This window comes from Astatotilapia calliptera, chromosome 18, assembly GCF_964374335.1.
Source record: "Astatotilapia calliptera chromosome 18, fAstCal68.1, whole genome shotgun sequence".
Classification (NCBI taxonomy): Eukaryota; Metazoa; Chordata; class Actinopteri; order Cichliformes; family Cichlidae; genus Astatotilapia; species Astatotilapia calliptera.
Window position 1 is genome coordinate 32897038 of NC_137439.1, and position 14546 is coordinate 32911583.

Sequence of the window (14546 nt, forward strand, 5' to 3'; positions counted from 1 at the left end):
TTTCTTAAGAGCCTCTGTGCCATCTCATCCAGCAGCATCAACATTTCATTGGTATTAAGTTACATACAAAGGTTTGTAAAGCTGAGAGAGGAATGTACAGTCAAACGTTCAGAAAATGGGCAATTGTAAATATCAGTTTATTTCCCTACAGGTAAAATCTACACACACAAATTACTGGACTTCAAACTTAGTTATGTATGTAGTTTACAAAAACATGAATTTGATCTTTTCTTTCAGGAAGGAATCTACCAAAAATTCTTATTAATCTGACAAAGATAAGATTTTAGTCTTAACGCAAAGTCATGCATGTTAGGTTAGAACATCCATGTCTGCACAGATGTGAGATGAGGCTCCTCGGAAAAAGACTCACATTTGTAAGGTATATTTGAAAGTGTTAAGGAACAATAGTTCAAATGAAAAAATAACAAAAATTAGAGGGTATCAAATTTAGATTTTTTTTAAAAGGTGGGTACAAAATTGTATCAGATGATCAAGTCTGACCTTTATATACAAACCACAAGGGTACAAAAAAGCATCCCATGTCAAGAGCAGAATAACAGCACCTGTGAGATTTTTCCATGTGACTGACTTGTGAATTTAGTAAATGTATCACTACCTCAAAGAAAATTTGCTATATGCAGACAGAATTAGTCTTACGTCTGTTTAGGAGAGGGTTCAGTGGAGGGTTTTACAAATGCTCAAACGTCTTCAGAAATTTCCAGTTCATCAGTCATATCACTGGCGAAGCTGCATGAAACCACAGATTGCATATTGCTTACCATCTTTATCCAGCCTCGCCTTGAAGTCATAACATAGGGATAAATCCCAGCTTTCACTTTAATCAGTTTTTTCTATATCAAATAGTTTTTGGGCCCACCGAGTGTCTGATGTACTCTTACTAAGCTTGTGGGGCCAGGCCAGTCAGCATTGGTAAACATAGCATTCTGCTTTCATTACACTGGTATTTTGTGAAGACATTTCTTATTTGCTTTGTTCTAACTTCATGTAGCCAGACAAATAACTGCTCTTTTCATCGTGCTCCTGTGAGCCAGATAGCTTTCTTTCTGTTCTTCCTAGTTATTTTATCATTAGGTAAAAAAAAAGTTTGATGTGGAATCTCAATACATCTCTTCGTTCTCTCAAATAACCTCCATATATAAGAGCTTCTAATAAACATTGTAACATCTGCTGCATAATTCAGAGGTTCTAAAACTTTTTCTGCTCCAGACCAAAATGAAAAATGTAACAGTATCCCCTGAGTCCCATGGAGCCTCATTATTCAATGCCACTATTGTCACACAGGAACCATAGCAGAGGTAAGACCAGGAAATATTACAGTTTCCAGTATATATTTTTAAAAAAACAATATATGTATATGTGACATGTTCTATTTGTTTTAAATCTGTGTGGCCAGTGCCAGTCACCAGGGGCAACCATTCTCTCTGTCGAGTATGAAAGGGCAATAATGCATGACCCAGAAAAATGATCTTCACTAGCAACTACTATTCTAGTGGTGTTGCTTAACCACGGCCAATTGCAAGCAAATCGTCACATCTCTCCAGCAGGCAATGTGTCTTAACGCATGTGTCCTTTGGACTTAATCCCAAGCATATCAGACATAATACAGTCAGCTAGTGTTTGCATGTTGTGCAGAGATAATATTAGAAAAAAACTTAAAAGAAAATAACACCCTTGGACTAACAGTGATGAGCAGGAATTTCACATGGGAACATGTTTCCATTTGGCTCATTAAAATCGTGCAAATTAAAATTAGTCAACTGTTTGAATTTGTGAAGGAAAAAAAAACTTAAATCAATAAAATAAATATCTCAAGGCCTTTTAATCTGTATAAAGTGCATCATAGCTGCCTTTGGGGGCAAACGAAGCCCCCTTCTATCTTTTATCTTTCATTTCCAAAGGACAGAGATATTGGTCACCTACTGTGAAAGGAAAAGAATGACTGAAGGCTTATTTACCCTTCCAAGCACTGTCAGTAGCAACCTATCTCTACTACCAGAGCATATTAGAAGCTTATAACAGTTCATTGAAATGTGTTTAAGTAGCCCCTTCAGCTGTAACAGATGTGCTTCACTCTCCTTGGTCTCATCCACAAACACACACGCACACACACACACAGAGTATATCTCCCACTGCATCATGGATAGATTGGGCACTATTTCTTAATGATCTTTTCCCCTGGGATTCTATAGAAAACCATTTAGTTAGCAGTGCCGCTCCTCAATAAAGCCTGAAGAGGTCTTGTAATTGCTTCAGCAGGCCTCAGCAGCAACGTTTGATTTTGCTAAGCAGAAACTGCTGCATAAAAATGGCCCATCACGCATCTGTGCTGTATTTAACCTCCACTGAAACCACTGTGCTTATTTTAACCTCTCCAGTCTTAAATCCTCATAAGTCTAATGGGGTCAATGAAAACACGAGAATGTCAGTCAAGTGTTTCCTCAGTCATCAGCAACTACTGTAGAAATTATAACTACAGGCATTAGTTCTTTGTTAACGATGACAGAAACATGAAAATCCAAGCCATAGTCCAGTTCTTCTCTCTCTAACAAGTCTTGCAAAGCTTTATTTGTAACATAATTTATTATTACACCAAAAATCATTTTGTATTTCTGTGATCTTTGACTTCAGTGAAATCCAGCCCACACCATTTATGGACATGGTTTTGTCCAACATGGTTAGATTCATATGTGGATCTTTTTGGTCATGAAATCATACTAAGAATGAAACCTCATAAGATATATACATAGACAGTAAATGCACGATTCAAACCAGAGCAGGCTTGGCAGGAACATGATATTGGCATGTTAGCTTTTTCAGTCTGGCATCTAAAGCCTACAGAGTTACTTTTATCAGTTGGATTGCAGTCTGTTCAGTCACGATTTGTAACAATGGCCTAACATGCCGCGACAACAACCTGCTGCTTAACGTCAGCAAAACCAAGGAGCTCATCGCGGATTACAGGAGACTACAGAGAGGAGGCCACACCCCCATCCACATCGAAGGAGCAGAGGTGGAGAGAGTCAGCTGCTTCAGATTCCTGGGCATCAACATCAGCGAGGATCTGAGCTGGTCACACCATGTTGGTGTGATCACAAAAGCAGCAAGACAGCGGCTCTTCTTCCTGGGGCGCCTGAGAAGATTCGGCATGAACCCCAGAATACTTACAAATGTCTATCGATGCACCATTGAAAGTATTCTGACTGGCTGCATCACCACTTGGTACGGCAGCTCTGGACCGCAAAGCTCTGCAAAGGGTGGTGAAATCAGCACAGCGCATCACAGGGACTGAACTGCCAGCCACGCCGGATCTCTACAGACAGCGCTGCATGAGGAAGACACAGCGGATCCTCTCTGATCCCAGCCACCCCAGCCAAAGACTTTTCACACTCCTGCAGTCCGGCAGGCGGTTCAGGAGCATCCAGACCTGCACTACCAGACACAGGGACAGTTTTTACCCACAAGCCATCAGACTTTTGAACTGACATTCCATACACACCACTACACACTCACTACAATTACAGGACTCTGCACACTGTCACTTCAACAAATGAAACTTGAACATCGCCTGAAGCGTGCACTGATAAGAAGACATAAATTTTGTTGTTGTTTTTTTTTTTTGTTTGTTGACAATTGGTAAATGATCAGCCAGCTCTCACGCTGATGCCAGACAACACAGCCATATTTTTCACTTAAAATGATACATATTTTTAATAAAACATTGCAGCGAATACGTCGGACTCTTGAGGATGTCTCAGTGCTATGGATAAATGTTCCTCTTCAGTGGTGAATAAATGAATTCTGTTTGAAGGCCTGGTCCATTACACTGATCCTCTCCAGTAGGACAAAGCCTCCTGAGAGTTCAAATTGCAAGCACATAATGCTAAACAAGAATTCTAAGCATCTATCCACTATTCTTACCTCATAAAATAATCATGAACATTGACATGCTACAAGATATATGACTCTTATTAGAAATTCTGATGAGCTTCTTTATAAGTGGTGTATTTCTTTGTACAATATGTGCATTGCTAAAGAGGTGATACCCAAGGGGAACGTCTGTTATTTACTCTTTACTGTGATTAGTTGTATAAAGCAGATGTACCATTATAATGATGGGAGCAGTATATCATCAAAGGTGTTCATGCAACTGTGTAACCAACACTTTGTCTTTTGTGAGTGTATCACAGAATAGGCCTGAATAAAGCCTACATGTAACTTTTGCTAAGATTTAACATATTAACAGGTAGCTTGGTTGAAACTGATTGTTGGATAATTTAAATGACCACACTGGTAACCCACTTGATTGCGTTAGAATGCACTTTAAGCGCTCTACTTAGGATACCAAGTACCTTTTAAGCAGACGTCGACCTGTATGCTCCTGCCAAACTCTAATTATCACAATGAGGCTAAGTGTTCATGAGGTAACACGCCTCTCTCAAGTGAGTCGAGCTGAACGGAAAGTTTCAAGTTAATTCCTGTATCTGCTTAGAATCAACATATTTATTGAACTTGTTCCTTTAGAGCAGTGGTTCCCAAACGTTTTTTGCTGGGCCCCCGTTTGTTTTACAAGAAAAATGTTCACGCCTCCGCGCACACGCACGCACACATCCTTCAACCGCACACGCCCATATTTTGCTCCATTGCGGTTTATTTCACACCTCAAACATTTAGTAAACAATTAAGCAAATACAAGTAATCTGCAATAAATTACAGGTAGTAAGAAAATAAACTACTAACTCTTTTACGCTACGTCCGCACCTATACGGGTAGTTTTGAAAACGCAGCTGTTTCGTCCACATGTAAACGGCGTTTCAAATCACTGAAAACTGAGATTTTTCTAAAACTCCTTTTTTGCGATTACGTGTGGACGAGGAATACAGAGTTCGTCACGCAACATCAAAGGTATGTGCCTTTTTTCACGTCACGCTGTGCGCCACGTTATTGTTTACATGAGATGAATAGCAGAATGGCAGATAGAGACAAAATACTGTTGATCTGACTATCTGCAGGTTTTACACACTTACATACATACAGTTACTGTCCCTCTATTTACAAAGGCAGAGGCGTCACGGTGTGATAATTTTACGTGTCGTTGTTTTTTCCTGTGTAATAATATTCAACATTGCTGTCAATACATTTTTCAGAAAATGCCTCTCTGTGCAAAATGGGTTTAAAAACCTAAACAGCTGTAGGATCCTGTTAGTCCGTGATTTAGACAGGAGGAACAAATCGTGGCAGGATCAGCCTGATATTATTTGTATCCCACTGTAACTTTACTGTATAAAGAACAAACATCTCCAAAATGTCAGGAGTAGTTAGTCATTACAAGAAGTGTTTGTGAACTAAAAATCACGAATGTGGGATACTGTTTGTCCGTGATTTAAACAGCCCAGCGCTGCTCCCGACGAAGGGAAAACCAATCCTGCAGGGAGACCTACCTCGGCACTTGTGCAGGTGAAACCAAAGACAAGATAAGCTTCACCATATTTTCTAGTCTTTGGCTTAGAATGAAGTTGGTTTGGAAACATATTCAGCGATGCTTTATCTCCTGCTTTGCGTTTCTGTAGGCACCCCGTGCTGGCAGTGTCCAAGTGTTTTGTTTTTTCCCTCCCTTTTCATCCCGTGCCCCCCCCCCCGGGCACACTTTGGGAAGGTCTGCTTAAGAGGATGTGAAAGATTTCTAAGGAAAGTTTTTTTGTATTCAAGGTTTGTTTTTATGCCTAAGATCAGTTGGTCTGAAACTAGGAGAAAAAAGTGAGTCTGGTACATTTTCTGTTAGCTCCAAATCTTAATATGTAATATGTAATGAACCAGACATGAAAAACATGAATTCATAGGCAGGTGAATCTTGGGCAAGCTGTGGCAACCCCATTATCAGCATTATATTAGCTTTGTAATTATCTTGCTTGGTTTGAAGATGTTCATGGAATATTCTTGTTAACCAGATTGTGATACAGCAGTTTCATGTCAACATTAATCAACACAAAACTTGCAATATTTGGTATACAGACCAGTTTCAACCTGTGGCAGCTGCTTGACTGATTTGTTGCTTTTTATCATGGAAAATATTATATTATGTCTTAGGGCTGTGTGATATGACGAAATATATCGGATGATGATATGAAAACATTTATCGTTTCATATTGTAGAGGTATGTAACAACGACAGGAGAGGTCTCAGTGTCTCACTCCAACAACTTTATTAACTGACAGAACTTCACATATAGTCAGCGCCAAAATCTCCACCCCCACACTTCCTTTCAACTTGTGTGTGAGTGGAGCCACCTGGTGGTCCGCCACACATACCCCCCCTTGAACACACAGTCAGGTCTCCATTCAGTCCAGGACCCTGGGTCTAAGCAAACGACCCGCACGACTGAACCTGGGAGGGAGAGAACAGGCAGAGGAAGGTCCATCCTGTGAACGAGGCTGGTGAAGGCGAGCAGGAAAGGCAGGAGGAGGCTCAAACGTTGGTGGTCCGGGGGTAGTCCTGGGGGGAAAACCAGAGACTGTCAACCCCAGCGCAGGAGGTCGGCCACGGCGAGGGGCCTGGGCCGGCACTACATCACTGTCCGGAAGAACATGTGCTGGTTTAAGTCTGTCAACACACACAGTCTCCCTTCGACCCCCAAAATCCAAAACAAAATGTTTCTGGCCCGGTTCAATAACCCTGAACGGGCCGTCATACAGCGGCCGCAGCGGTGTCCTGTGGGCATCGTGCCTGACAAAAACAAACTTAGCAGTCTCTAAAGTCTTTGGAACAAAGGTGTCAGGCACGCAATGGTGCACCGGACCAGGAACCCGAAGCGAGTGCAAAAGCGGGGTGAGAGAGAGCACCGATGGATCGAAGCAGGGAGGAGGATTTTCAGGCAAGAATTCTCCAGGCACGCGGAGGGGCTGACCAAACACTAGCTCAGCTGGGGAAGCGCCGAGATCCTCCTTAACCGCAGAGCGCAGCCCAAGCAAAACCCACGGGAGGCGGTCAACCCAATTGCCATCCTTTAAGGAGGCGCGAAAGGCAGCCTTCAGCGACCGGTGGAACCGTTCACACATCCCATTAGCCTGCGGGTTGTATGCGGTTGTGCGGTGGACTTTAGCCCCCAGTCCATCAGCCATGGCCGACCAAAGCTCGGAAATGAACTGGGGGCCTCTGTCTGACGTAATGTCCGCGGGTGGGCCGAAACGCGAGACCCAGGTCGACAAAAACGCCTTGGCCACCACTGCTGCGGTAGTGGACGCCAGGGGGACCGCCTCCGGCCACCTGGTGGTCCGGTCAACAACAGTCAAAAGGTGCGTAAAACCTTGTGACTGGGGCAAGGGACCCACCAGATCGACATGCACATGATCGAAACGTTTGCCGGGTATGAAGAACGGCTCCAGGGGCGCCTTGGTGTGTTTATGAACCTTCGCGCGCTGGCAGGGAATGCACGCCGACGCCCATTCCTTAACAGATTTGCGAAGGCCTGGCCAAACAAATTTAGAGCTGACCAGTTTAACAGAGGCCCGGACCCCTGGATGAGAGAGAGCATGTACCGAGTCAAAAACTTGACGACGCCAGGAAGCGGGAACCACAGGGCGAGGGCGGCCGGTGGAAACGTCACAGACGAGGAGGGGACCACCGTCCTGCACGGGTCTGTCCTCCAGTATGAGGCCCGTCTGGGTGGATTTAAGCGCGAGGATGTCAGGGTCACCGCTCTGATCGGCAGCCATGGCGGAGTAGTCTATGCCGAGAAAGACGGGAGAAACCAGCGCACGGGACAAACAGTCAGCCACATGATTGGATTTACCAGCCACGTGCCGAATGTCCGTGGTAAACTCAGAAATGGCTGCCAACTGGCGCTGCTGGCGTGCACTCCATGGATCGGAAACCTTGGACATGGCAAACGTCAAGGGTTTGTGGTCCACGTATGCGGTAAAGTGACGACCCTCGAGAAAAAACCGGAAATGACGAGACGCCAGGTGGAGCGCCAGTAGCTCCCTGTCAAAAACGCTGTAATTGCGTTCGCTGTCACGTAGCGTACGGCTGAAAAAGGCGAGCGGTTGCCAGACACCCGAGATTCGCTGTTCCAGCACCGCACCCACCGCTATGTCCGACGCATCGGTGGTCAACGCAATCGGCGCTGAGGGGGATGGGTGGGCCAGAAGGGCAGCATTAGCTAACGCTGACTTAGCATCAGAAAACGCTTGGATGCTGTCCGGAAACCAGTCAACGGGGTCATTAGCTTTTTTACCCTTTAACGCCCCATAAAGGGGCTTCAGCAGATGTGCCGCTCTGGGGAGAAAACGGTTGTAAAAATTCACCATCCCCAAAAATTCCTGCAGTGCCTTAACAGTCGTGGGACGCGGAAATTCCGAAACAGCTCGGACTTTGTCAGGCAACGGAACCGCGCCCTCGGCGGAAACACGGTGCCCAAGGAAATCGAGAACGGGCAACCCAAACTGGCATTTAGACGGATTAATAATCAGTCCATGCTCCGCCAAACGCTGAAAAACCTGACGCAGATGGAACATGTGCTGCTCCTTCGAGCTGCTGGCCACCAGTATATCATCAAGATATACAAAAACAAAGGGCAGCCCGCGCAAGACCGAGTCCATCAACCGCTGGAAGGTTTGGGCGGCACCTTTCAGGCCAAACGGCATGCGCAGAAACTCGAAAAGGCCGAAAGGTGTAATTACGGCGGTTTTGGGGACATCCTCCGCGCGCACGGGAACCTGGTGATATCCCCGTACCAAATCGATCTTAGAAAAAACCGAGGTCCCCGCAAGATGGGCGGAAAAATCTTGGATGTGGGGAATGGGATAACGATCGTTCTCCGTGACATTATTAAGACGGCGGAAATCCCCACAAGGTCGCCACCGACCATCAGATTTAGGCACCATGTGTAACGGAGAAGCCCAGGCACTGTTCGAACGCTGCACGATGCCCAGACGCTCCATGGTGGTAAATTCTTCCCTAGCGACAGCCAGTTTGGCGGGGTCGAGGCGGCGCGCGCGCGCGAACACCGGGGGCCCTACTGTAGTTATGTAATGCTCCACCCCATGCTTCGTCACCGTGCTCGAGAAAGTGGGGACAGTGAGTGAGGGAAACTCAGAAAGCAAACACTGAAAAACGTCACCCGAATCTACTGAGTTAGCATGCACCACGGGCTGAGCACCCCGAGTCAAACAGGGTAATGAGGAAAAGGACACAGCATCAATTAAACGTCTGTTAGCCACATCAACCAGCAGTCCGTGAGCACAAAGAAAATCAGCGCCTATTATAGGCACAGAGCTAGCAGCAACAACAAAGTTCCACTGAAAGTCACAGTCGTGAAAGCAAACAGTCACCAACCTTTCACCGAAGGTTTTGATGGGAGAGCCATTAGCCGCTGTTAGCAATGGCCCGCAACCCTCAGCTAGCCTGTCCGAGCCAGCCGGGGGAAGAAGGCTCTTCTGTGAGCCGGAGTCCACCAGGAAACGCCTCCCCGAGCGTGAGTCCTCTAAGAAAAGCAGCCTTTCCTTGTTGCCAGCGGTCGCGGCTGCTACAGAGCGCTGACATGCCCGTTTCCCTGGGTCTGGAAACTGCAAGGCGGGAGGCAGCGCCGTGCCTTCGCTCCAAAACGCTGGTGATAAAAACAAAGCCCCTTTCCACGGTGCCGCCGTGCAGCGATTCCGGCCACAGTGGACGAGTCGGAGGGCCCGTGGAGCATCGGTGAGGGGGAGGGGGAAAACGCTGGTGGGTCCTGAATAACCGTCTGGACGCCGAAAGTCCTGGTAGCCAGGAGGATGCGATCCGCCTCTTCCGCAAGGGAGCGGTAATCCTTCGTGGCCAATAGCGGGGAGTTGGCAAGGCCAGCGCGCACTGGAGCCGGCAGCTGTCGAAGAAAGAGGTGGGTGAAGAGAAATCCTCCGTCCTCCGCGCCCAGCAAGGACAGCATGCTCTCCATGAGCTCGAGGGCGGTGCCGTCGCCCAGGCCCGCGATGGAAAGGAGTTTCTCGGCCCGCTCAGCATCAGAGAGGGAGTAACGCCGCAGCAGCAGCCCCTTGAGGGCGGCGTACTTGCCCTGGGCTGGGGGATCCCGGAGGAGAGTCATCACACGGCGGGTTGACAGCGGGTCAAGTGAGGCCACCACATGGTGGTATTTAGTGTCGTCGGCTGAAACTCCACGAAGAGCAAACTGAGCTTCTACGTGCATGAACCATGAAGGAGGATCGTGAAGCCAAAAATCCGGCAATTTAAGCGCCACAGCAAACGCAGCCATCGGCGGAGGTGAAGGTCCGGCGGCCGCCGATGCTTCCAGGCCAGAGCTGGCTTCGTCGTCGAGCCTTAGCATGTTCACTACAGGGGTCACCAATGTAGAGGTATGTAACAACGACAGGAGAGGTCTCAGTGTCTCACTCCAACAACTTTATTAACTGACAGAACTTCACATATAGTCAGCGCCAAAATCTCCACCCCCACACTTCCTTTCAACTTGTGTGTGAGTGGAGCCACCTGGTGGTCCGCCACAATATTATCGTTTGTTTCATGGTCTTGCAAAATACACTGTTTATGGCAATATTTTTTTCTCTTCTACCACCTACGCAAGAATTTACAGAAAGTGCACTATTTTCTCACATATGTCGTTATTGGGATAAGAAATGTTTTATATCGGGCTATGAGATTTTATCGCACAGCCCTATTATGTCTGATTTCTGTATTTCTATATCTTATTTGTGTCCAATTTCTTCTGTACTTGTTCTTCTTTTACTTTGGTTTTCTTTTTCATTTCTGTGCCCTTCCTTTCAGTTTCAGTTGTTGCTTTGAAATTCTAGTTTTGTATGCTACATATTGGTTTTTGTAACCCTTGACTTTTTTCTGTGGAGCATATTTTCGAAAAGCACTAAACAAATAAATATTTTCTTTCATATGGATTTCAGAAAGGTGGAGTGGGAGTTTACATTTCTGTTCACGAACTTTGGAATTTGCACAGCACATTCAGTCTTTGGCTCTGTATTTTTTGCAGCTATGTATCTATCTGTTGATCCTGCTTATTAAGCTCTGACTGACTGCATTTTTCATTTTCTTTGTTTTTATTATCATTGGATAACGACTGTATGGCAGCACAAAAATAGACAGCGCACATGTCTTGATATGCTGCTATATCCAGATAAATCCATTGTTTATACAGTTTACTTAGAAAAGCTCTCCCAGTAGACAGAGGTTGACATCAGCAGCAGTTTTCAAAATTGTCAATATTATTATCAATATCTCATTATCCAAATGGAAGTGGAAGAAACCCATCTTTTCTTGAGCATGTCAACTGAACACCAGAGTTCAACTGATTTTTTTATGCTTTTACGCTAAGCAGACTGAGCGAAATACCATAGGTCAAAAGTAAAATCACGTATTAACCAAGAAAGTGTGAAAATGTGCCCAGCCTTACAAGAAGTGCAGTATCAAGGTTAAATTGTTTATTCCCAACCAGCTCATGCTAAACAACCTTGTCTCTATGTATGATTTCTTCCCTACGATATCAGAATTCATGGGCACCACACTCACATGGCCTCAGATAGTCTCTGGGAACTTTTAATGTGATGGCACCCATGAGACATAATGATACCCAAGGTGTTCTTTCCTGTGATTATAAGTATGACAGCCACAAGGTTAGATGCATGAAAACTGCACCAAATGGTGCCATCGTTTTTGGAGAGTAAGGCCACAACTATAGAGCGAGCCTAGACTTTAAAATTAGTTCTCAATGATGCTCAACCTTTTTTTTTTACATGTGTGAGTGCACTATTTAAGCCACTTTTTACCTCTCTCATGTATGAAATTTAGATGGAACAAAGTGGGAGGATGGGTGGTAAGAAGTAAAGGTTAACAGAAGGGATCAATAGCAACACATCTGCTGACATATCTCCAAACATATCCAACCACTGTTTTAAAAATCACTCACAACACATTCAAAGGCCAACACTCATTGACTTTCTACTTTATGTAGGTGAGTGTATATGTGTGTGTGTGTCTGTGCATGTGTGTTTGTGCATTTTTAATTGCTGCAGCGTGTCCTTTGAGAGTTCCCCACCACTTCTCAAACAATTAGTTTAATGGAGCATTGCACCAGTATCTGGGTTAGCAAAGTCAATACATTGACATTCGACAGACATGAAGTATCAGCACAGCCATTTATACAGCCGTGGAAACTCTACCACACACGTTAGATTAAACACATCCAACTTAGTGTAAAGCAAAATCTGCCTTTATAGGTACCGTGGTGAGGTGTTATTACTGGGAGGTTGTGACCTTTGGAAGTTATGAGACATGACCATTCAAAACAAAAGTTATTATTAAATAATGTGCCATGTATGTCTTTTACAAACATTACACTGTTTTTCAGACATCTACTCTTGGTAACAATGGTAACTGATGGCATTTCAGCTTTCAAAGTTGTCTAATATGCATTTATACATAGTAGTATACTTACTGAATCTATTTTATAGTTTTAAAAACATTCATGGATGACCACTTGAAGCATTTGTAGTTTGGTTTTTGGAGTTTTTTGCACAGCTATTTTTTGAGTGTTGAGAAATAGCAAGAGCAAAATAATGATACAGGGAAAAGGTTTCACATTTGCAAACCTGTCTTAAAGGAGAAAATAGTCAGGAAAGTTACTAATCAATGTTAGATAAAAAGGTCTACAACAAATCCCAAAAAATCCATCATGTTTACTTTGTCTGTAGTTAAAAATGACCCTTTAAGCATGTTTTTCTTTTTCTTTTCTAATTACTGCAGAGGCCGAGCTACACATCAAAGAACTATGCATGGCAAATGTTTCTTTAACTGAGTGCTCTGTACTGTCTGAGCTAAGAGAGATTAGCCCAAAGCAACCTGATACACTGTCAAGAGATGACATCTGTGAAAATGCACCTTATCTAACCTTTTTTTCCACTGACACTAGAAATGACTGCTTACTGCAGGTCTGCACTGCAGTATTCATGTCAGCAACACTTGCAGTGTTTGCTAGTTTGCTTATAGTCCATCTCAACCTTAAAGCTACTGGGCAAAAAGAGAGACTTTTACATTTTCTTTAATCTTGCCATTCAAATTGTTATGCTCTTATTTCTACAAGCACTTTAGAAACTGACATGCAAGCAAGATTCCCTTTATTCATTCACCATGGCAAGTGTGGTTCTTTGCCTTACACGTCTTAAGTGCGGGTTCACATGAGGTGTGTGCGCAAGTTATTGTTACGGTCTTATTGCTCTCAGCCCTCAGGTCACGATGTGCATTCACTCAGTCCTGCTGCTGCTGCTGCAGCACATGATGATGTTTCTGAGGTCTGTTCTTTTCACATCTGTCTCTTTCTATTTGCCTATCTCAGGAGCACTTTAGGTATTAAGCAAAGAAGATTTAAAGAAGTAAAACCAAACCGATTTTGGAGATGCTGAGTATCACATACCTAAAGATTGATTCCGATGATATACCCTAGTAAATTATTTTGAGTCTACCTAGTTTTTTGCTATTGTGGATATTTTGAACCCTTTTCTGGGACAGGCTATGTTCATTTGGATCCTGGAGCTCCTTTTCTGTCAGCTTTGCTAACGCCTCTGGCCCTCATTATGGTCACTTTGTAACTTTTCAGTCCAGGTTCATTATGCGACATATGTGGTCCTTGGTAGTAGGAGAAAATGCACTGAAGATCTTGTAATGTTGGAGTCAGACACTGCGTGTCAGGAACAAATCAAATATAAAAATATCGAGAGCATTAATCTTGATTAACGATGGTTCCTTTTTTTGTCCTCTTAGTCCTCGTCTGACAACTTTAACAAGACCTGTGAGTAATATTTAGGACACAAATCGGTGAAATAGGAAAAGTTCTCACTACTTTCAGGTGGAAGAGTGGAATCGGTGCAAGGAAACTTCTTAGCAGCCATCTCAAGACCAGCTCTCTCAACACAAATAACATGAAAAATAATTTATGACTGTGTGATGGTTCAAGGTGAGACATTATAATCTGATCATGATAGATAGTCAGCATAATCACCACTCTTTCCACTCTTTAGTCATTCTTTTTCAGTGGGTGAAGGCCTGAATGTCAGTGGATGAATGTCTGGCTCTTTCAGTCAAAGGCGAGTTTTTCTCCCCACTGTTGCCACACACAGGTAATCGTTTTTCTTTACAGAAACAGGAAGGTCTGAACTAAAGAAAAAAACTGCCATGAGATGACCTTAAAGACTAGAGAGGCTCTTAAATTAGTTGACTTTTACAGCCCTTTCTTATAAGCCTAATAGTGTGTGAGCGTGTGTGTGCGCACACTTCTACATTCACCAGCTGATTTGCTGTATCCTGCTGACATCAGGGCTTCTAATCTTGCAGGAACTCCTGTGATATGTAATCAGAACAGCAATGGATGATGTGAGCCAGCCTCTCTTTTCTGTGTAAGTCCTGAACTATCGGCAGTCTCTGTAATGCTTCACACACCACATGACAGTTCAGGACCCCATAGATGGCTGCAAATATCAAACATGTTTGATATTCGTAGAGCGGTTCGCGAATTGATTGTT

General features: G+C 44.2%; 2 protein-coding genes across 2 annotated transcripts in view; both read right to left on the reverse strand.

Annotated features, from left to right (window-relative positions):
• Positions 1 to 14546, reverse strand: part of brinp2 (bone morphogenetic protein/retinoic acid inducible neural-specific 2) — a 298504-nt gene that overhangs the window by 210719 nt on the left and 73239 nt on the right. The window lies entirely within an intron of this gene.
• Positions 6198 to 10345, reverse strand: LOC145421967 (uncharacterized). The gene is made up of 2 exons (XM_080293012.1): positions 9352 to 10345; positions 6198 to 6510 (listed from the first exon to the last, which is right to left on the reverse strand). The coding sequence occupies exon 1, from the start codon at positions 10331 to 10333 to the stop codon at positions 9542 to 9544; it is 792 nt and encodes a 263-aa protein (XP_080149138.1). The 5' UTR covers positions 10334 to 10345; the 3' UTR covers positions 6198 to 6510; positions 9352 to 9541.

Coding starts and splice junctions, on each gene's coding strand:
- LOC145421967 (XM_080293012.1), bottom strand. CDS start 10,333: ATGCTAAGGCTCGACGACGAAGCCAGCTCTGGCCTGGAAGCATCGGCG.